Source organism: Ceratosolen solmsi, unplaced genomic scaffold (genome assembly GCF_000503995.2).
Source record: "Ceratosolen solmsi marchali unplaced genomic scaffold, CerSol_1.0 scaffold6, whole genome shotgun sequence".
Taxonomy (NCBI): domain Eukaryota; kingdom Metazoa; phylum Arthropoda; class Insecta; order Hymenoptera; family Agaonidae; genus Ceratosolen; species Ceratosolen solmsi.
In genome coordinates this window covers 2,370,009-2,393,731 of record NW_011948414.1, presented here as the reverse complement: position 1 = coordinate 2,393,731, position 23,723 = coordinate 2,370,009, and the positions used below count along the sequence as shown (strand labels likewise).

Here is a 23,723-nt window from a genome sequence, read left to right as displayed (position 1 = left end):
AAACATTGAAATGCCAATAATAAACCACTCGAAACTTTAAACGTATTACTTATAAAGATTATTATAGAGATATAATTTATATTTGCATTAATTTAATGGATATTAATGGAAAAATGTAATATACTAGTATGTTTATGCATAAAGTGAACAATTTAAGACGTATGAATTAAAAATACCTTTTAATTTTTACGCGCGAAATTCCAATTTCATTAGATATTCCGCCATCTCTGTCATCATTAGCATTATAGAATTAACAGTACTGCCAAACTAATGCGTCTGCTATGTATTTTATAAATAAGTCATAAACACACTCGCTCAACATATGCATATTTATATATATATATATATATATAGAAATTTATATTTATATGTACATATTGATACTTGGTGTACTTGCTTTTTTATTTAAGTAGAAATAATACTTAGCAGATGAAATACATCTATATAATTCGTTTCACTTGGGAAGATTGTTTACCTCCTTTCTTAGTTTTATAACATAGAATAATTCAACGTATACTTCTCAATGATAAAATAAGTACGCTTTAAAAATATTTTATATACGCATTATAAGCGCATAGAAAACACTTGTAAGAGAAACAGTGAAGACACAAATTTAATTTCTCTATCTATTAAAGTATTAGATACCACATATCTTATTTTATTATCAATCGTAAAATGTAAATGGTAATTCAAAAAGTATCAATAGTACTTTCTTTGGATACTATTCCAAAGATCCAAAGCTCTTTCATAAACAATACCTTATCTGAGTGAATGCTCGTTATCAATAGTTTTTGAAGCGAAGCGAATATGGCACTTATTTATATCGATGGCAGTGATCCATGGTAATGTGAAAAATAAATTTTGTTTATTTATTAAAACATTCGTTGATTATATTTATATGTACATAACACCCTATAGGCTTATCGAATATGAGACTTGTGATAATTTATTCAGAGAGATAATGGAACTACTAACGCTAAGAGATCAAGAACCAAAAACATCTCAGACCTTTGCCAACCTTTCTGCAAATATACGAATGAGATTAAAGCAGTATAATAATCAAGTGCAAGAACTGAAAAGCAAAGTTATTGAAGCTAACAGACAACATACCATGTATCCTTGCAATTCTAACTTTTATATATTTTTTATATATAATATATAAATCACTTTGTTAATCAAAAAAAAAAAATTTTCATAGACATTTTCATTACGAAAATATCTATAATTAAGCATTTCATAAGACTTTTATAGTATAATACTTTAAAATGATCAATGGTTATAATCATTAAAATTAAAAATCTACTGAAATAAATAAACAAATTATTATATTTTATAATGAAACAATGTTAAAGTGAAGTGAAAAATAATTAAAGACAGCAGCCTAAAAGATTGTAAAATTTAGCTAATCTTATAAAATAATAGGACGTATGACAATATTAATTCAATTGAGTTATCACTCTCGATCTTTTGTTTTCCTTAAGTATTAAAAATATATAGAACAGCCGAGGAAGCTGAACGTCGGACAAGACAAATAGAGCAGCTGCAAAGTAAGGATATTCAACTTCAGCAATTATATGAATCAAAAACAAAAGAAATGGCATTGTGGCGATCACAGCTCTTGGAACTAACATCTTCCTCTGTTTTTGCTGATGGAGGTTCTACAAGTTGGGGTATAGACGATGATGAAGTTGATCAACCAAATACTGGCAATGTAAATGTAGCTGACCTTGAGCATCAAAATCAGCAACTACTTGAACGTAAGTCTTGATATTATTAATTTTAAAATAATGATTATACGTATAATTATCGACAAAATTAATTGTTATATATTTTACAATAAATAACTGTATTTTAATATATTTTAATTTTTATTTAATCCTATTAATTTGTAAATATTGAATTACTAATTACAATTCAGTTAATTAAATATACTAATTTTCAGTTTAAGATTGTTTAACTAAGAACTTAAGAACTTAAAATTAAAATAAAAGCATTATAGTTAAAACTCTTTATAACTAACGAAAATTTTTAGAACAAGAAGAAGGCCTGGAACAATTATCAAAAATAATTTCCAGACAAAAACAAATTGCTCGGACTATACATAATGAAGTAGATAATCATAATGGTAAATACATTTTTTTCTTACCATGCTTAATTGTTGTTAAAAAATACAATAAATTCTAAGATTGATTTATTTTGCATTATATTTTTTATAGAAATAATAGAAGATTTAGCAGATCATATGGATAAAATGGATCAACATCTCATTAACGAAACCCACACTGTTAGAGTAATTGGACAAAAAGATAAAGTATGGGGTTATTGGCTGATTATTATTTTATTATTTATTAGTATTATTGTCTGTGCTTTGGTGTGATAATTATAATATCAATTTATATATATATATATATATATATATATATATATATATAGAAATGTTCACCATATTTACAGTACATTTATGACTTTTTATACATTTTATAATGTACTGTGTTTATCTGTGATGATAGCTTTCGAGAGACACATTTTGTAAATATAAATATTATTGTTAAAAAATTATATATATCTTTGTCTCGATATTAAAATCAACCATAGTATGGTAGTGGACAAAAAATCATATATAAAATAATCATTTATCTATTTAGCAAAAAACATAATGTATATTATTGTTTTAATTGAATTTTATAAAATAATTTTGTTAAAAAATAGCTCAATCCTTGGGTTAAGAGGTAAAATAAAATATTTTGTAAACAGTAATTAAAAATGAAAAAATAAAAAATTCTTTTTACAATATTTTTCTGATAGAGAATTGCAAAAGTATATTTCATGATGTAATATAAAAAATATAATTCTCATATCAGAATATCTTTTATATAAAATAAAAAATTATAATAAGAATAGTAATGAAATATTTTTTTAAAAACTTTTAAATTACCATTTGTTGTATATTTACAAATTATAATATTAGGTAAATTAAATGATGCCATATAGCTTATTTATTGACACTATTTAGCAAATTTTTTTACAAATTATTTTTATGCATAATTTCATTATTTTATTATAAATGCAACAGTACCAAAAATGTTCATATCTAGGATATATATTTAGTAGCTATTACTTCGTTTATGTATCAATGTGTAAACGATATTTGCACTAAAAACATTCGTGATCATTGGGATTTTTAATATATATAAAAAAAGATCAAACTCAATTAATATTTATGTGAATACCTTAAGTGTATGGAAACTAATAGACATAATAGTTTTTTTTTAATGAACGTGTTAACTAAGCATGTTAGTATTTAAATTTGATCTATTTTTTTCTACAACTTCATTTATATTATTTGAGTTTCATGCTTTTATAAAAGACATCGTAGTTCGGATCCCTGCCTCGAAATCGGCGAAATACTTCTTGTGCACTAACACTACCGCCAAGAGAGAAATATGTGTCCTTAAAACGCTTATAGGTCATTTGCTCCATCTTTGGGTCATCTCTGCATTCTTCAAAAGCACTATACACATCTGCAGCTATCATTTTTGACCACAAGTCACTAAAAACATTTATTATTAAAAAATGGTGCGGAGTATATTTTTATTTAGAAAAATTTTAGTAATAAAATTTAAAAATAGTATTTTCAATATATATTTGCAAATTAAACTAATTAGAAAATTTGTGGCATATATGTACAAAAAATTTTAATTTTAAATGTATATACACAGAGTCATATATATGCGCACATGTGTTACATCAAATTTATTTAGTAAAAATTCTTAGTTAAAATATCCTTTTTCATATAATACTATTGTATTAATAAATAATTTAGCTCTTAAAATAAAAGAACATCGTTCAATAAATCTATAAATTTAGAAGGTTTTTTTTTAATTGATTAATTTATAATAATCATTATTATACATACTGTATTATATGCATATAAAAATATATTAAATTTTCTATTAATATATTTTATAGTGTTACAACTTTTTCTTTTTAATACATTAAATTAATACTAATATTTTTAACTTACCAATAGTAGGAAGAACCATTCTGTTCAATGAATAGCTTAGTCCAAGAACATACATAAGAGTCTTTCTTAAAATGCGGTACAACAAAATGTTTCTGCCACATTTGATTTACAATATTTTCCCAAGATTTTAAACTGAAATTAAAAATTGTATAGAATAATTAATCTTAATAAATATTGTACTATAAAAAAAATTTAATTATAATTAAGTTTAAAAATGTAAAAACAACAACGTAATACTCAATTTAAAACAACTTACTCATTCGAATATAATTCAATATCTAAAGAGGATAAATAGAGTTCCTGGCATAAATGATAACCAGGCATGTGGTAACGTGAATCAATTATTTTTTGTATTGTGGCATCATCGAGTGGCCCATTAGTTTCTGGATTGTAAGTAATTCTTTTAAGAAATTGTGGATCGTATGCCCAATTTTCCATTACATGTTTGGTTACATTAACTGCATCCCATTCAACAAATGACAATCCAGCCAAATCTATATGCTCCACTTTTGTTAGTAACTGTTGCAATAGAATACCCATCTACATAGCGAGAAAGAGATATACTTATAATAAATCGTATTTATATTTAAATTATTTAAAAATTAAAAAAAAATCTTTATGCACTAAGATATACTTTTAAAAGCATGGAACAAGAGGCCAACTTTATATAGGCAGAAATAAATACAGTTTCAATGAAATCAATATATTTTGTAATTTAATTAAATTCTTTTATTACATATAAAGAAATAAATTTAATGAAACCTAATTTAAGTTCATTATTCTACATATATTCTTTCAATATTCGTTATATTAATAATGCATCGTCTTATTGATGAAAATGAAAAATCATACTTACATTAGCAATAAATTGTCTCACATCATCAAAACTCATATAAATATTGTCCTCTGGACTGTTAGGATATTTTAAAGTTAATATAAGAGAAGAAAGAGGTTTCAGTCCACATATATCACTTCTGTTATTTATAAGTAATACTGAATTCATGTTTCTATATAATGCATCTTCATCATCTGGAATAAGCGGATCTAAATAAAAACTGCCCACAGGCTTAGACATGGATATTTCAGGATCAAACACGTCGAAAAAGTGTACATTATTATTCCATCCTTGAACTTTTTGACGTTCAATTATCTCTACATTAAAAAGCTCTCTTATTAAACGAAATGTATTGATAATCACTCTTGTTAGAGGAAAGTATTTGGTTAAGGTCTCTTCATTATAACTGTAATTTATAAAAACATGTGTCAATTTAAAATACATTTAAAATTATTAATGATGCTCATGTATATTATATAAATATTAAAATCAATTCCAATATCCCAAAAGTAATTATTTTAAATCTATATATAATATAAAATTTATAATCTCTGACTATAAAACTAATTTGTACTTGTTAAATTTTTTAATTTAGCCATAATACTGTTAGAAAAAAAAGGTGAAATTGCAAGAATTCAATTAGTAATTAAATGTACAGTATATTAATGGACTATAGAAAATGATTTAGTCCTTGAACTCATGATACATGATAACAGTTAATGATTTATAAAAATGTATATGACAATTTAACTTACTTATATAAAGCTAGTTTTTGTTTTCTCATCCAATAAGGTATGTCCCACTGTTCAAGTTTACCTTTAAAACCTTCTTTACAAGCAAAATCCTGTAACTCTGCTATTTCTCTCTCTTGATGAGGAAATGCTAAAAAAAAAAAATAGGAATATAAATACACAATTTTATTTAAAAACTACATGTTCAATAAAATTTATGATATTTTAATCATTCATCTTAATTTTAATACTGATGGAACTAAACTAAACTAAATTAAAGAAAATTTTTATATACCTGCTGCTAATGAACTATCCAAAAAATTTTTCAGATTTTTTATGTTACCAACCATCTTGGTGGGCATACTCATTTCTATATAATTTTTGAAACCTAAGGATTGTGCTAATAAATTTTTATTATTTAATATGTCATATATTAATTTATGATTTTGTACATTTTGATCACCAAATGCCGAGCATCTTAAATTATTAGCTTGCCAAACATTCCACCGTAACAAAGAATTTGGACAATATGCTATAATCAAAATATAAATATTTAAAATTATAATTTCAAAACTATATATAAAGAAAAAATTTATATAATTTGTAGAATCAAAAATATTTAAATAATTTTAAATACTTGCCTAAAAATGTCTCTAAAATTTTGGGATGTAAAGTTATAACCCAAGGTCCAACTTCATATTCTAAGGGATCAATAGCTACAGTCTTTAAAAAATCAACTGGAAATTCTTGCATTACCGATGGATCATTGATTTTATGCTTAAATGTATATGTTGCAAATTGGACATTTGAATTATATTTTTCTTTTTTCAAATCAATCAATCTTAAGTAGTTTGATAAAGCCTTTTGTAAATTTTCGTTTAACCCTGTTCCAGCTAATTCACATTCCAGTATATACTTTTTTAACATTTGTCGCTGTAAGTTTGTTAAATTACGCGTATCTCTCTCTGCTTGTTTTAGTGCATTGAAAATATTTTTAGATAAATACTTGTTTACAAGAGATGCTTGGGCTCTTTTGTTAATACTAGCATAACAACTGTTTGGTATTAATGTTTCATGTCCATAATACAAAGTCTTTGAAATACCCCATGTTAATTTTAATGGACCTTCTAATGCTTCAATTTTATTAAATATGTCAGTAAAAACATTTACATTCTTTAATCCTAAAAAACAAAATTAAATTCACATTTTATATTTTTTTATTAAAAACAAATGTATTATGTTTACATCCAATTAATATCTTAAATTTTATTAAAATTTGTCTTCAAACCTTCTAATTCTTTATCAATTTGTTTGATTCCTTTTTCAAAATCTAATGTTTGCTTTGCAATAGCAGCAATACATTTTTCTATTGTTATTTCATTGAACTCAGGAAGCATCGTTTCTTCTTTCAAAAGTGGATATTTCTCAGGCAAATCATCACCAATTTCTGGTACTCTATATAGAAAATATATAGTTACATCATTAATACAAAATACTTGAAACAATTTAATTAAACGACTTAATTTATACCTTATTTCAAATTCTTTTTAATATTATAGCTTATATATATATATATATATATGGCTTAACTTAATAGGTATTAAGTATAAAACTTAACAAAATGAATAATTAAAAAAAACAATAAGAATAAATAAGAACTTTTGTTCTTCAACAAAGTATTTACCATAATAAGAAATATTTTTACTTCTATTATGTATTTATTATAATATTTAATCAATTCAAAAACCAAAGCAATAAAATTAAATTAATTTTATAAATCAAGGGAATATAAGCACATGTATATAGCCTGCACAGGAAAATTATTCTAGTTTAACCTAAACAACTACTTACAAAACATAATATCCAGAAGCTTCCTTCCTTGACAATTTGGTCAAACTTTTCAACGATAAAATTTTTTTCCAGCAAATTAGGGCTGACATTGTAATTAATTAAAGAATTAAGCACTATTATGCAATAATTATATCTTTGAACTATTTAAAAACATTCTTATATAAAAATTCGTAATAACACCCCGCGCCATTAAGAAACTCAATCGCACGATTAAATTTCCTTTGTTTATAATCGTCACAAAAATATACCCTAAAATATAAATATATATAATTACATACAATGTTTAAAAGCTGCAGGAGAGCAATGAAAATACTACATCGCAATTAATGTTAATAATGCATAAGAAAAAATTTCATTTTTTTAATAGTAAATTAAAATGTATTTATTCATTTAACTAACCTTTATTCAATTAAAATATTACAAATTTTCATGACAATTCTACATAATAAATTTTTAATGAAATATGCTTTATGTTTATGTATTACAGCAACAAAAATGGGCCTCTTTTAACAATCCGCACATCAAATTTTTTCGCCCACCTAATACAACAAACTATAGCCATCACAGTTTTTGGATTATTTTTATTTTTCTCGAAGCACTTACACCCTCGAAACTTTCAATAATTGGTAGATCATGAACCATATTAGCAACATAAATGATGAAAATTGCAATTTATAACTAATGCAAATAAAAAGATAGAGATACCTCAGTCATATTATTAAATGATAGCTTAGGTTTATAAAGGGCGGTCTTTTCTTATGCATTTGGAGAATTTTGAAAATTTATTTAAAAATTCATTAAATAATTGTTATAATCTTTTTCAGTGATAAACGTCATTTTTATGTTCATTGTGAACATCTGGTTCCAAAAGCTCCTTTATTGTTGAATTTTTCATTCAATGTGTATAAAAATTAATTTAAAAATTTCAATGAGAGGTGATCTAATTATCCGTTACAAAACATAAATGATTGCTTACCAATCATTTCTCAATAAACAATTTGATTTATTAATATTAATGAAGAAGCTGATAATAGACTTTCGCAGGGCAAAGCAACTTTTGTATAAGCCGCATTTCGAAATGCCGGCTACAATAAAACTAATCTTATAAAAAATCTTTTAATTGTATTCGGAAAATCACATTTGCTTTAAGAAAAATTTTATAAATCTAATAGCGAATCGAGAAAAGGACAAATATTTATTGTTGATCAGCGCTGATTCAATGGAAAAAAGATACATTAAATAATAACGCAAGCATTAAAACAAAAAAAAAACAAAACAAAAAAAAGAAAAAGAAAAAAGAAACAACAATTATTTACTTTTAGTCTTTATAATATTTCTAAATAAATAATGTAATTGAAATACACTTCATAGATTAATATGTACATATAGCTCAAATATAAATATTCTATGTAAAAGTCCTAATGATATTATGCCTATGAGAAATGTAATCAAAATTTAAGTATTATGGTTCCATTAATTTCAACATATGCAATTGAACACTGTAATAATTATTTATTTCGTGTACAGAAAAATCAACTCTTAGACATAAAAAGTAAAAAATTAAATTAGCCACAATTTAAGAATGCGTTATATTTAATTCAATGGGTCAATTTGATTCAATGATTCAATATGGTTCACTATAAAACACAATATGCATCGCACGGTTATGGCTATTGGAACACTATGTCACGCTGCAATAACCGACCACCAACTTATTAATTTTTATTTAAAAAGTGCGTGTACATCGTGTATATCGAAAGAACGATTAAACTTCTCCAATACATAATTCTTCGCGTTAGAGAATAACTGTCTTGGGGTGTTTGCTACATCGCTTTGCTGAAAATAGTCGCTTCCGTCTAAACGGTATAATCTGTTGGTTGATAAATCATCAGTAAGCGATACTTATACTGCATTTAAGTTGAATACTTACAAAAAGGAGTAAAAGCTACTATTGAAGAATAGATCGATCTTTATATATTCCACATCCACTTCAGTGATTAATAATAATATACATTGGGATCATTATCAAAAGTTCTTTTACAAACTACTGTCTTGCACGTGAATTGGCATATAATACTCTTTGAAGATTTTCTATTTGTATAAATATGAATCAAAAAGTAGTTTAAATAATTTATGCAAAATTGCTTTATAAATATTTTGTTGAAATACATTTTTATTTTACTTAAAAATATGTATTATCGACAACATTTTATTATATAATATTATTATTGATGAATAATTATAATATATTGAGATTAATAAGCATTTATTTACAATTTTAAAATGTGATAAAAATAAATTTACAAAAGTAAATTGTAATGATAATGATCAAAACTGAAATATATATATATATATGTACAATCAGTATCTGAACTTACGATTAATTTTAATTATAGATGTAACCAATGTAACCTCTATTTTTATTCATTTTATTATATTCATTAAAATCAATATTTAATGACATGTCTTATTGAGTATTATTTTTGGCCAATATTTTAGCAAACATACACATATATTAATAGTAACAAGCCTACATATATTAATAAATAAACAAATATTTGTTTTTCTAGAAGTATTTATTTTTCATTTGAAAAAATATATTTTCACAAATATAATTATAACAAAATTAAAGTATATTTTTAACGTTTACACACAATTATTAAAAATTTGAAATTTTAGATATATTTTTGTATCTATATAGCAACTGGCTGATCAAGCAGAGTGGCAGGTGATCCTTGCCACTCATCACAGTTTCATTCCTACACAATGTGATTTGTCAATGGAACGTCACGGACGATTACCGATTTTGAGAGAAGCGAAGACTCTTCAGATGACAAAATACAAGTTAACAGGCTTCAATTTTGTTAAGCCTCGCATTCAACGTGAATTGAACGGGAATTTAAATTTATTAATCTTAATTTCGAAAAATTCTTCTAGTCACGCCTTCGAATTTGACTGAAATCGTACCTAAATTCGAACGTCATACTGATTTTTGCAGCATTTTATGCCTTGTACGCTTGATCGCTTCAAGGAGTGGAGGAAATTCATGATTATGCCAGTAGCCGGTAACCGATTATCCATTAGGTGCATAATTACATTTATTTTGATTTACACGATATAACAGTTAGTGATTTTGCTAAACATTCGCAAAATTCAGACATATTGAATTTCATTCGTTTCCTCTGATACGATAAACTGTGGAGGAACTTAAAATAATTTCATTCTACATTTAAAAATAAAAGAGGAACTGAGAATTTCATGATATTGAATGCAAGATGTATGCTGTAATAGGTCTACGAACAGCATCGAGAGTTACATCGAGAGAAGATCGAAGCAGTTAAATTGATGCACCTTCAATCTAGTACAAAAAACTAAAGTTTAGCGGTACTTGAAATGTCCGCAATATTTTTACAATAAATGGTAAGCTCCGTACGCTTAATATCAACATGTCATATTAATTGGAAGACAAAAATATAGTTTACTCTGTACATATTTATAATAATTTATATGTATTATATATATGATATTGCAATTAGAATATTTTTTACAAGGAGTCATTAAAAAGTCGATATATTCAATTTACAACCATGTTTACTATAGTTCAGTATATTACTAGAAAAATTTAATATTTCTGTAATAGACAGCAACGTTGCTGAATTTCATAAGGACTTCCCTACTACTTAATTGCAACTTAAATAATTATATTTAAAATAAACTAATAAACTGTACAACATTGATTTAAATTTAAAGAGTATTTGTCTTTGTAAAATTTTATATAATCTTACCTATACATTTCATCGACGTGATAATAAAATGAAATTAAGTAAATGTTAGTTAAAACATTCATTCGAAAAATACAAGATAAATATTGATATTTCAAATATGACTCACATATTTTAAATCATCAATAAGTCTTTTCTTTCTTATATAAATCAGTACTTTTGATTTTTGATATGATATACGCTCGCTTATAAAATATTGCACATAAAAAAGTATTTACTGTTTCAATTGTTTCATCAAAAATATGAATTTTCTATTTGCAGGTTTATTTGTTTGTTTGTTTGATTTTTTTTTGTTTTTTTTTTCGTTTATTTGTTTGTTTGTTTGATTTTTTTTTGTTTTTTTTTTTTGTTTTGTTTTGTTTTTTCGTTTTTTTGAAATATATAAAAGAACTTCTTTTACATATTCAAAATAACTACATTGCTTGAAAATCACTTGAAAGAATAAGAAACTTATTTATTTTTCAAAAACGAAATTTAATGCAACTAATGATATATATTGAACGATCAAATTTTAATTTTACATAATCCTAACTAATTTCAATCTTTTGGCAAAACATCGAGAATTCTTAAAACGTGGCTTTCAAGCGATTTTCCGTTTTTTAAAAAAATACACTTATTTTATGACACCGAACTTATGGCGTTGTGTGGTGTACCCATACGAGTAAGAACATTATCGAGCCACTGAAGTGGACCATTAAGATGCATTTCGATCCAACAAGGTGTCGAGGTGACATCTTGACGATGATATTCAGCTCCCCAACCTTTGACAAAAGACATTCTACAAATACAAATTTAAATAATTAGTGTATCTATTAAAGAAAGAATGCAATAACATATTTAACAATATTTATTTTATAACATTATTATTTTTGTGCAAAGAATGCAATGTTAATGGAATGAAAACGTATACTGAGTTGAAAAATTGAACAAAAATCTATTGCACTACTTATTGATGTATAAATATAACGAAATTGTATCCGATTACCGAATATGAATCGTAATTTAATTAATCGTAATTCTATACTTTGCATTAGCTAATTTGTAATACGTAATTACAGATAGAAATTTAATTTCGAGTAATGAAAAATGAAAGTCTTTACAACTAAAACATTAAAGCGACAATAAAGGATTAGATATTTTCGTATTAATAACCTTATTAAATTAAATTTAAAGTTAAAATGAAATATTTTATTCTGTATAATTTTCACGTTTACGTAACAATAAAATTAAAATAAATAGATTCTTCATACCTTATTGTACACATTTTTGTCAATTCGTAAACAGCTTCGAATCCATGACAGACGCTTTGCGCGAGCAGATCGGCAAACAGCTGATTGTCAAAAATCTTTAAGGAACAGGTGGGAGGTATTTTTATGACCGTACTTAAGTGAAAGCCCCGTTGGTGATTGCAATTTCTAGACTGCACGAAAATAGCCGAATCTGAATTGCACTCTGCAAACAACGCCCCTCCCACATAATGCAGCTGCACGCCCTTACCAATGTGTCGCCTGGTGTTCTCTATTGTCGAATTTCTGTTAACGTTTGATAACTGTCCTAGACAGAATCTAGCGGAGTTGTTGCGAGGATCGGTGAAACCGTCAACTATTACCGATGGCGACTGACAATGAAAAACTTCGCCCACTCGACAGTTTAGTTCATAATAGGCTATGGATGCCCAGTAGCGAGGTTCTTGATACGGTACTGGTGCTACATCTTGAGCATTGCTTATATCCATGGCCATCATTGAATTGGGAGATGGAGATTGACCATACTGAGAGCCATCTTCGGATGGTGAGTACGCAGGTGGTGGAGTTTCAGATAAGCCATTATTTGCACCATAAGGATTATGATTATTAGCTGCATTAATGGGGCTCGATACAGAGCCGTACGAAGATACTGGCGAGTTGCCACTACCATCGATACTCCCTGTACTATTGGCAGCCATACCTCCGGAATTAAAGTCATTTGAATAATAAGACATATTCTGGGGCATAGTCGATTCACTGTGCTGCTGGAAGGTTACCGGTAACCTGCCTGGAGCAAACTCAGAGTGCCTCGGTACAAGAACTGGGGGTAAAACTGGACTTTCAACTCGTTTGTAATGATATGGATTGATGCACACCTCCTTCTGCTTTGCGGAAAATGGATATTGACAATTTTCTAGAGGTTTTAATTCATGATGGGACTGCAAATCTGGCCACCGCCAAACTCGACAATAAATCACATGTGGCAAACCCTTGCGATGAGAAACCTGTAATCTACCGTCAAGACTTCGTGGTATAGTTATGCATTTGCTCGGGGTTCCTGGATTACTGACAGCTCTTTCAAGCTCTTCAAAGGCACCCTTTTTCTTTTTCAATTTTTTTACTAATGATTCCACTGCCTTTTCTGCCCATTTTTCATCCTCATCACCCTGTTTCCAACCTAAAAATACATTAATTTATGTTTTATATGAATTTACACAGACTTTTTAGCTTTGCTATAGATACAAAATTTTTAATAGACGCTTAACTGTATTAATTAATAATGAACGATAATAATGAACGAGGATTTAATCCCAGTAGGTTATTAAAATCTTATTGAAAATTACTTTGTAATTATTTTAATTTTAATTACAAACTACAGTCACTGATTATTTTATAAATTTGAAATAAATAGTATTATTATAAATATAATAGTATAGCTTAAAATACATTTATTATAAACTTTGGATTAATTATAAACTTTGTTCTATTTTTTCTTTCTACAATCATTATAAAAATGAGATATAACTGTAGTATCATTTTATGTAGTTAGTGTCAACAATATTTTAAACTTTGCCAATATTATTTAAAACTGCAATTAATTCAAAATACCTAAAAGTTTCTTGACCGCTGGACTAGTGAAGGAAAAGAGATTGTTCAATGATGCCATTGGCCCTGATCTGGATGACCTTTCTTCGCCATCCATTTTTTTAAAGCACTTGTTTGAGGCTTTTGTTACCTTGCTTGATCCAGTTCTCTTCTAATCTTTTATAAACAAGAAACAATACACAAAAGATAAGTAATTTAAAAAGCAAATAATTATAAAAAAAAAAGAAAAAAAATTCATTAAATAATACTCACTAAGCTTACACTGAGAACTGTGCTATTTTCAACGGACGAATGATATTATTAATCCTTGGTTCAATAGTCAGTAATCATTGATGGGGGTGAAAAGATCCAAGCATATGTATATACTGAAAAAATACAAACTTGTAATGCAATTGTTAATTGTTGTTTCTTAGAAAAAGTATTCAGACAATTAAATTTAAATCACTCATCTAATGTCTTTGTTTTTAATTGTTTTTATTTTATTTATTTGTTTGTTTATTTGTTTGTTTTTTTTGTTTTCTTAATTTAGGCTTGCGCCAGTAATTACCTAGTGAATCTATATTATATAAATAATGAAAAAAAGTAGAAGGGAGAAGGAGAGTGAGCAAAGAAATAAATTATTGACAGAAAGCAGCTCTCCTAACATTTAAAACTCTGGAGAAAGAGAGGGGAGATGTATATACATCGATGTGCAATGATACTTCTAAAAATAGACCCTACTGTGCTGAAGTATCAAAGTTAAGATGGCGAATTAACTCTTATATTTTTTTTATCTGAATGGCAACAATTCGATGTCGCGTCTTCGGCATTATCAAGTTGTTCGTATTTGCGATTTTATATATATATATATATATATATATATATATATATATATATATTTTGTTCGCTTATCATAAATTTCAAATTGTAGCGACATATTTTTAGCTTTCCTTTGTTTTTATAAGTTGAACGATCTAATTTTATGAATTGATTATTACATTTTGCTTGCATTAGTAAAAAGAGTATTTTATTAAATTATAATAATAGAATGAGATTTTATTTCTTAAAGCTATGTATAAGACAGGTATTAAATTTTATTACCATTAGTAGTTATAAAGAAAATGTAAGATAAAACATTATATAACTTTTCTTATTTAAATGCATGCGTTGAAATTATTAATAAAATTAAATTAACAACAAATTTTATATGCCTGTATTTGGGGTTGTTAATAAAACGAAGAAAATTGTTATGAAACAAGAGTAAAATCGTACTAGTTTGAATTAAAAGAAAGAAGAAAAAAAACACACCAAGGCAGAATCGATTTTATAAGGCACTAAATTTAAAAACTTTTTATTTATACGACAAAAAATCTCACTGCCGATCGAAATTACATAAAGATCGACCAGAGCCGGTCGCGCGCACGAAACTATTCCTCGAGATATCATTAGTGTAAAAAAATCATTGAATTGAGAGAGATAAGGGGCACGTAACGCCAGCGAGCGAAAAAAACAGGCGCGTTCGCTTGCAAAAATAGTGTAGTGCGGCGGCACAATTGATAATATACACTTGGACCGTAATCCAAGAGCTCGGGATGCGCGTGCACTGGGTGTCAGACCCGGAGCCCCACGCTGGCTCTCTCTCTCTCTCTCTCTCTCCCTCTCTTCATCTGTCCATCCCTCCCTCTCAGCCCCGTGACAATAGTGCAAACGAAAAGTATCGGCACGCGCTTTTAATCGCAAATGCACCAGATACACAAATTTAGAGGCACATTGCTCGGCATATCAAAGAGAACTGCGTTAGGATGATATATGACAACGGTTATTTTAACAGATCGGACGGTGTAAAAGAAGAGATGACAGCTGCATTAGTTTTTGTCACGAGCTAAGATTTGAGGACAATGTCGATGGTGGAATTTATTTCACGGGAAGTGTATTTTACCTGTTACGTTTCGGAGGACGATATAATGATGATATGAATGATAAAACTCCAGCAGATATTTTAATTATATAGAAGTTCTAATTATTCTTAAACGTTTGATAATTTAATCATTAGCGGATTAATTGAATTTTTTACTATCCCTAATCGCACAAGAGCTTAAATTTCATCTACAATTGTGCATTATAATTTTAAATATAATTTATTATGTTTGTTATAATAAGTCAGCACATGCAGAAAAATACGGATGAACTTTAAAATACTCGATCGATTATTTTTATTCGTTTCAAATTATATTCAAATGTTGAACAATAATTATAAAACATTTACGTAAAAATAATCTATTCGAAATTCATTCGAAAAACATGGCATTTATACAATTATGATATGATTATTGGCCAATTATAATACACTGATAATTTTTCAAATATAATTAATCACAAAGTCCATGGAAAATTAAAATTAATTCTTGAAATGTATTTTATAGAATTTCATTGTGAAAAATTTCAAAATAAAACTTCATATTACATTAAAAAATAACAGTACGAAATAAAAATAAATTGTATAGTAATGATAAATTATAAACGATTAATTTATACTATAATTTAAGAACAGAATAATATTAACTCGATATTAATATTAATATAAATAATTCTAAAAATTGTATTCAATGCAATCTACCATTAATTGCAATCAATGCACTTATGCAATTATTAAAATATATATGTGATTCAAATTGAAAAAAAAAGTATAATTATTATATATTAAATTCTTGAAAAATATTTGTTTTTAATAAACGAACTTTTCCCGCATCCTATATTATAGGTAACGCGTCCTTTGTGTTGCATTCGGACAACTGCCATTTAGAATGGCCCATACTATGCGAAAAATCATTTAGTTTTTCAAGGATATTAATAATTATTAATTAATGTATAAAAATATATTCTCCATTGAATATAAGTATTATCGAAAGTTTTTTTTTGTAACAGAATGCTTGCACTAAAGTTAAAAAATTTACATATAAATGTTCTAAAATTAAATTAACTGTAGCTTCGATATGAAATTTACTAATATAAAAAACAAAAATTTAGCACATTTTTGACACGTATAGAAAAAAATAAAAAAACTTTTGCTCGCGTAAAATGATACATTGCCAAGTGAACGCTGATTTTAAAATATTTTGTTATACAAACAACTCATTTTATCGTACATTTAAACCGTTGTTTAAAAATCGTTTCGCCTTAACAAACAATAAATATTAATGAGAAAATGTTAGTAAGTAATTACAAAATTAACGACTAACGTGACGAAACGAACGGCGGTTTTATGTCGGTATAAAGTAAAATTTGTATAAAATTCTACCACACTTGTTTTCATATTAATTTGAATGAATGCACCTATGTAGTAATCTTGAAATAAGTTGCAAAAATTCAAAGTAGGCTTAAGATATAAAAATAATTATGGTATATGAATTTACATGATACAAACAATTTTTCATAACGTAAAAAGTAAAGTAAAGGTTCCGTTTATTTTACATTTGTCTAGTAGGAACTTAAGTGTCTTTATACTCTCGCTAATTTTAAACAGCAATTAGAATAAAATTTTTACACAATGATTTAACACACTGTAACATGTTATTGTCATAGGAAAAAAAGGCGTGAAAATATTGTAATAAATAGTCGAACAACGCGGTTTGATTATCAAGCCAATATTCAAGCGTATCGACGACCTCACGAGTTCGTCGAAGAATTCAGAAATATTTTAATATTGCCAGCTGAATAAGAAAACCTCATTGAAATTATGAAAAAAAAAACCGGTTGGCCGCGTCAGCGTCCGTCACAAACGAATCATCGCATGGTCTACCTCATCCCCGTAGCTCTGCACCAGAGCCTCCAGCCTCCGTTGTAAACAAAAGAAGTCACGTATATCGCGCTGTGCGGCTTACGCCGGCGCCTCTCGCAGCGAAATCCGAAGGACGTTCGGCGCTTGCGGAGATTCCTGAGCAGTGACGCCCGCCTACGCCTTAGCCGACAACAGCTCCTCTCGGCGGCGCGCGAATTTTCGAACCAGCTCAAGGGCAACACTGAACCAACGCCAACCTTCCGGGCTGCCGACACAAGCGGCACTGCGATTTCCTGTGAGAACTGGAGAATGCAACAAGGCCGGTTCATTAGGCACGCGAGGCTTGCCTGGCTACTGAGGGCTGTTTCTTCTACCGTTGTCTCTTCATCTTCTTCTCCATCATCATCATCTTCTTCTTCACCTTCTTCTTCTCTCACTCTCCTCCTCCTCCTCCTTCTCCTCCTCCTCCTCTTCCTCCTCCTCATCCTCATCCTCCTTCTTCTTCTTCTTCTTCGTTAAAACGGCCGAGCGAGAGCGAGAGAGAGAGAGAGAGAGAGAGAGAGAGAGAGAGAGAGAGAGAGAAAGAATGAAAAGAGGAGAAGCCCCTGGCGCCAAACTGACGGCCGGCGGGCCCCCGAAGAAGAATGAGAGGATGAAGGGAGAAAGGGACGGACCGAGTGAATAAGGCGCGCTCGCGCGGCTGCATCTTTCTCCCTCCCGCCTTCTTACACCCCCCTCCCTGCCGCTTAGTTGCTCCCGCCCTCTCATTCGCATATTGGTTATTTTGCAACGAGCTCCCGTCATTTTCACACGCTTGAACAATTGATTATTTACAACGCGAGGTATCACGCCAATAGCTTCATCATATATTTGCACCTCTAAGTATTTTTTTTTTTTTTTTAATAAATCCCGTTATGGCTTTTATGAAGTAATGCACATACCATATTTTTCAATCATACGTAGGTAGGTGTATGTAACTTGTTTGGTAAATGAACAACTAATACTCGTGACTAACATTATTTTACAATTTTATTTATTGTTCTGCACAATACGAATGCACTAATCCACTGGATATGACAAAATTGAAGATTTAGAGTATCATCAACAGGTACTAATCGATTCGAATATTAAATATAATAATTGGACTGTTTCAGTCGTAATTATGGGTAACAAAATAAGGTGCTCTATGGAACCGATAATCTTTTAACAGTCTGTTTCATAAGTAAATAAACAATGTGGCGGCTCGGATTTAAAATACGAAATTTGCTATGATAGTGTGCGAGTTTTAGAATGAAGAAACAGGTAATACAAGACAAACGTTGATAAAGCGAGAGGGAGGTGGGTATATGAGTGAGAAAGTGAATTTATTGGTTGTCAAATTTTCAGAAATAAAAGGAGAAAACTGACCTAAGAGCCTATCTCACTCTTCTATACTTTTCAGACCTTCAAACTGCAGGTATAAGGAATACCAGTGCTGGTACAGGTTATTTCCTTTTTTTTTTTTTTCAAGGGATGTTCCAGCTCTTTCTCTTTTGCACCTGAAGTAAAGGTCAGTTATTTACCGGTATAACTGCGCTCCAGCCTTTGGAATGGATAAAGCTAATCCAGAATGGTGATTCCTAAAGTATGTGATCTCAGATGAGTAGTTCAACGAATTTAGTTGTCGAATATTTACAATTCAGTGTAGTTTTACAAAAAGTCATTCATAATGAATTTTTTATACACGATTCTAGATAGTTTTTTTTCCTCTTTTAACCTTACAAATCATGCTTATTGATTTTGCATTACATCGTTTTATATATAGCCACTGTGTTTCTTATAAATATATTTAATTTTAAAAAAATTCTTGCTATCGTAAAGATGGAAAAATACTAGGACTATGTCATTTGTCATTAATTTTATGCTTAGATGCTGAAAATCATCAAATAAAAAAGCCGAAATAATAATAAAATACACTAATATTACTGTAGAACTTTAGAAATTTCTATCATTAAATTTAATATAATCCTTTTTTAATTATTTATATTGTTTATAAATAATATAGAATTGTATATTTGTATAAGATATATTATACTTGATGACCAATTGTTATTAAAACGAAGTATTAGGGAATACAATTCTAATATTTTAATCCTTATACATCTTTATAATTATTTCGTGATTTTATTTAGTCCAATAAATAGAAAAGATTAAAAAATATTTACACTGAGATCTTACTTCGTATAAATAACAAAAGAGAAAGCCATTTTCAAAGATATTTTAAATAGAAATTTCAATTTTATTTCATTTGAAAAGGTTCTTTTGTACCGTCCAGTATGCACTGTCGTAAATTTAAAATTTTCTAAGAGCACAAAGAGATAAATAAACATTTGATCGATAGATTTTTACACAAATCCTAAAGTATCATTTTATTTTTATAATTTAATTTATAAATGTAATTAATATTGTAAGTCCAGACATCTTAACGTTGAAATTAATTAAACGATTCGAATGGAATAAAAACAAAGTAATAGTAAATAAAATAAGATATAAAAGAAAATAAATCACTTCTCGATTAATTGCAAAAATGTCCTTAATAACATAGTCGTATGTACACGATTCCTTGTAAAAATAAAACTACTGTTCCTTGGAGCGCTTTTACGTCTATGACGCCTACTTATCATTGAGCACAGGAAGCTCCAGGCCGCAGATTTTGTGAGGACCTTTCGAGTGTTCGCGACAGGATACCGAACGAGCCAGCGACGATAAACGACAAAAAAGAAAAGATGAGAGTACATGGGGTTTGGTAGCGCGGGGCGAGAGGAGCATCTGGTGTCCAGGCCATAGCAAAAAGTAAAGCGGAAATTTCTTTGAAATCCTCTAGAGTGAAAGAGAGAATACAAGCGGATGATACCACAAGGCAAAAAGGGAAAGAGAAAAAGAGGGAGAAATAAAGAAAGAGAGAGAGAGAGAGAGAGAGAGAGAGAGAGAGCGAGCAAGCTCGTTGTTGCGTAATTTTCGAAAGAACGATCGAGGAACTTTATTTTTCGGTGAAAAGAAATATGTTACTGTTATAGAAACTACTGTTTAATACATTAATACAAATATCAAATGAGTTATAAATATTATTTTCTATTCAATTAATTTATTGTTAGATTAATAAAATTAATACATTACGACAAGGAAACTTCGGTAGCTCATTTTTTTGTACAAAAATTTAATTGATTCGTTGAAATATACTTATACGTAATTCGATATTAGTTGGAAAAATACTGCTGAATATATTATACAAGAATAAATTTGTATTTTTACTTTTATGACACATTAAGAGATTGAAATTTGGTAATTTTAGATTATAATTTTCAACGTCTAGTATAACAATGTATTCATAATTGTATAATTTTTTGTCATTTTTACATCAAATTTTGTAAAAAAAAAAAGCTATGTAATTTGCTTATTTGATTATAAAAAATATTAATATTACTGTAATTACATTTATAGCGTTTGCTAATTCTTGGTACTTTTGTACTTTTTCTATATTATTTATTAAAGTTTTTAAAGCAATTTAAATTAAGTTAAGAATAAAGCTATTTGGGTTAATAATTTGAATTAAGTATTGTTATTGTATTTTAATTTCAGTTTTGTATTTTTTTCTGTAAACAACAAAGTAACTGATTTATTTCAAGAATACATTTCAGTAAATAATAATGAAATCAATTAAGATTAATGATTCTGTATTATCTATTAGCATAAAAACTAAGTTCAATATCAATTTCAAGCAAATGATATGTAATAATTCAAAAGATCCTAATATTGCTATATTAGTCCTGTTGTAAGGTACACTTGTCGATAGCTTCATGTGCGATCGTTACGTACAAGATTTAATCGATTCGATGAGTATCAATAAAACCGCTATGACATTTAAAAAAAATAACATTATGAAATGGAGATTCTATGAATGAAATACAAAAACAAAGAAAAGAAAAAAAAATCATTTTCAAAAATTTTCAAATAAACTTTAATATTGTAGATGTAGTACACTATGAGATAATTTTTGTACTTAACATAATAACATTTTTGCGAATGAAAAATTTTCAGTCTAAATGCACAATCTAACATTCATTTTCATCCTGTAATATTTCTTAATGGAAAAACAATATTAACAAGTCAAATTTTTAAGTTCAAGTCAAATTTCATTTGCAATTTTTCAATATTGTTAATATAGACAGTATTATTTGATATAAATGCTAAATAAAAACCAAATGCTGACTAATATTTTAAAAAGTATTTAAATCGCTAGAGTCTCGAATAGAAAAAAAAAACAGAATATATAAAGATCGATTGAGCATATTAATCAAAGATTAATATAAGAATTAAGAATACGAAAAAGTTCAGGCGCGCGCTCGAACGTTTCCACTTAATTCAATTTTCATCAATTTCATTTTTGGCCCTGGCATAAGCGTAATCTTTCTTACATCAATTTGATTTCAAATAAATGAATTTTAGAAAATATTTCCATTCGTAAATAAGAGCATCATCGTATAACGTTATGCGAATGAAAATTGTAAGTCATAAATTAAAATTAACATTATTAAAATATAAATAAATGGAAATTAATTATGTATATTTACCGTTTCTTAAAGTAGCTTCTTATAGTAGCATTTGTTTGCTGCATTTGAGTGCATAAGGAGTAAGCAAACATGAGCGAGTTAACAATACAAGCAAACAATTTTCTGTTTCGTCATAAATTCATAAAAAAATCACCGGATAAAAAATGAATTAGGCGCAACCTAACCTTCATTAGCAAACTACTCACTGTCCACCCAACAAACCAATTAGAAAAATATTTTTTGAAACATCTGCATCAAGGAGCCCATTACATCTGCACACTCGGTCGATGGCTAATAAAACGTCGTAACTTACACCAAGGCTAATAAAGCTTTAACAAAATCACACTGTTTCATTTTGTGTTGCACAGGTGTGCACAATCCAATAATCCATGGCCGACGTCGTGATCTCGCCGTAGCGACGGACGAGCAATACCGGATGATGATATGATGACGATGACATTGCGTATCCTATCAGCTGTTGCGCGGCCGCGCAATGCGCCATTGTTATAAGTTTATAGATTATATTGCGTACAGGCGGACTTACGTGCAGTGTGCACAAAAGTGAAAAAAAACGATCGGGGCGCACATCGGACGTGGCAGTGTGCATGTATGTAGCACTAGGATTGCCTGATTGCAGATATTGCATCCTAACCTTTTTCTCGGTCCCCTCTCTTTCGTCCCTCTGAATCAAAGAAGATCAAGCACTAAGCCGGAAACGAGGTAAACAAATGCATTATATTCGCTATTCGAAGATAATGGCTAATGTAAATGAAGAATGCAACTAGTTTATTAACACGGATTCTTGATTGCTCGTATCGTAGATTAATCGATTACATTTGGAATGCATTTATTTAATAGTCATTTTTTGCGTAATGGTTTTTTTTTTACATTCTCTTCTCTTGGCCTCTGAGGGTTTAAATTTAATTTATACATATTTTACTATTATTTATACATATATATATAATTTGTTTATTTAATTAATAAAAAGGCTATGTGACTTTTCAATCGGTGATCATCATAAATTTTTTATATTTGAAAGAGTTTTTAACATTTAATAATATCGTAATCATAATTATCGTAATTATAAATGTTAACTTCAAAATTTATTTTTCAATTAAGCTTGTCGTTTATAAATAATTATGTACACAGATTATTAATATTTCAATCAATCTACAAATATTATTTATTAAAAAAAAATAATTAAAATCTCTTTTATAAACATATTGATTTTAAAATATGGAAATTAAAAGTTTTAATGTCTGGCATATGCTTTACATTGAATTTTACTAAATAATATTTTAT

At 28.1% G+C, this 23,723-nt stretch overlaps 3 protein-coding genes and 1 long non-coding RNA gene across 10 annotated transcripts; 2 read left to right on the top strand and 2 right to left on the bottom strand.

The window, feature by feature from the left end:
- The first annotated feature begins 739 nt into the window (after nt 1-739).
- Nucleotides 740-2,558, top strand: Syx8 (syntaxin 8). Its single transcript, XM_011506617.1, has 5 exons — nt 740-842; nt 919-1,113; nt 1,498-1,757; nt 2,033-2,125; nt 2,217-2,558. Exons 1-5 carry the CDS (start codon nt 808-810, stop codon nt 2,375-2,377), a joined length of 744 nt encoding a protein of 247 aa, XP_011504919.1. The 5' UTR covers nt 740-807; the 3' UTR covers nt 2,378-2,558.
- Nucleotides 2,559-3,303: 745 nt separating this feature from the next.
- LOC105367808 (probable cytosolic oligopeptidase A) lies at nt 3,304-7,557 on the bottom strand. Its single transcript, XM_011506616.1, has 9 exons — nt 7,442-7,557; nt 6,879-7,045; nt 6,232-6,771; nt 5,886-6,122; nt 5,615-5,741; nt 4,881-5,265; nt 4,281-4,564; nt 4,025-4,156; nt 3,304-3,550 (listed from the first exon to the last, which is right to left on the bottom strand). Exons 1-9 carry the CDS (start codon nt 7,528-7,530, stop codon nt 3,340-3,342), a joined length of 2,172 nt encoding a protein of 723 aa, XP_011504918.1. The 5' UTR covers nt 7,531-7,557; the 3' UTR covers nt 3,304-3,339.
- Nucleotides 7,558-11,687: 4,130 nt separating this feature from the next.
- On the bottom strand, nt 11,688-23,136 carry LOC105367805 (protein mothers against dpp-like). Of its 7 annotated transcripts, none has more exons than XM_011506609.1 (5): nt 22,443-23,136; nt 14,328-14,440; nt 14,079-14,231; nt 12,474-13,647; nt 11,688-12,001 (listed from the first exon to the last, which is right to left on the bottom strand). In XM_011506609.1, exons 3-5 carry the CDS (start codon nt 14,170-14,172, stop codon nt 11,842-11,844), a joined length of 1,428 nt encoding a protein of 475 aa, XP_011504911.1. In that variant the 5' UTR covers nt 14,173-14,231; nt 14,328-14,440; nt 22,443-23,136; the 3' UTR covers nt 11,688-11,841. The 7 variants fall into 7 exon arrangements, with proteins under 7 accessions (XP_011504911.1, XP_011504916.1, XP_011504917.1 ...); XM_011506614.1 differs by having other exon boundaries at nt 14,337-14,440; XM_011506615.1 differs by having other exon boundaries at nt 14,079-14,226; nt 14,337-14,440.
- On the top strand, nt 18,764-20,749 carry LOC105367807 (uncharacterized). The gene is made up of 3 exons (XR_913074.1): nt 18,764-19,134; nt 19,219-19,456; nt 20,505-20,749. It is a non-coding gene; the product is annotated as an uncharacterized LOC105367807 (long non-coding RNA).
- Nucleotides 23,137-23,723: the final 587 nt, after the last annotated feature.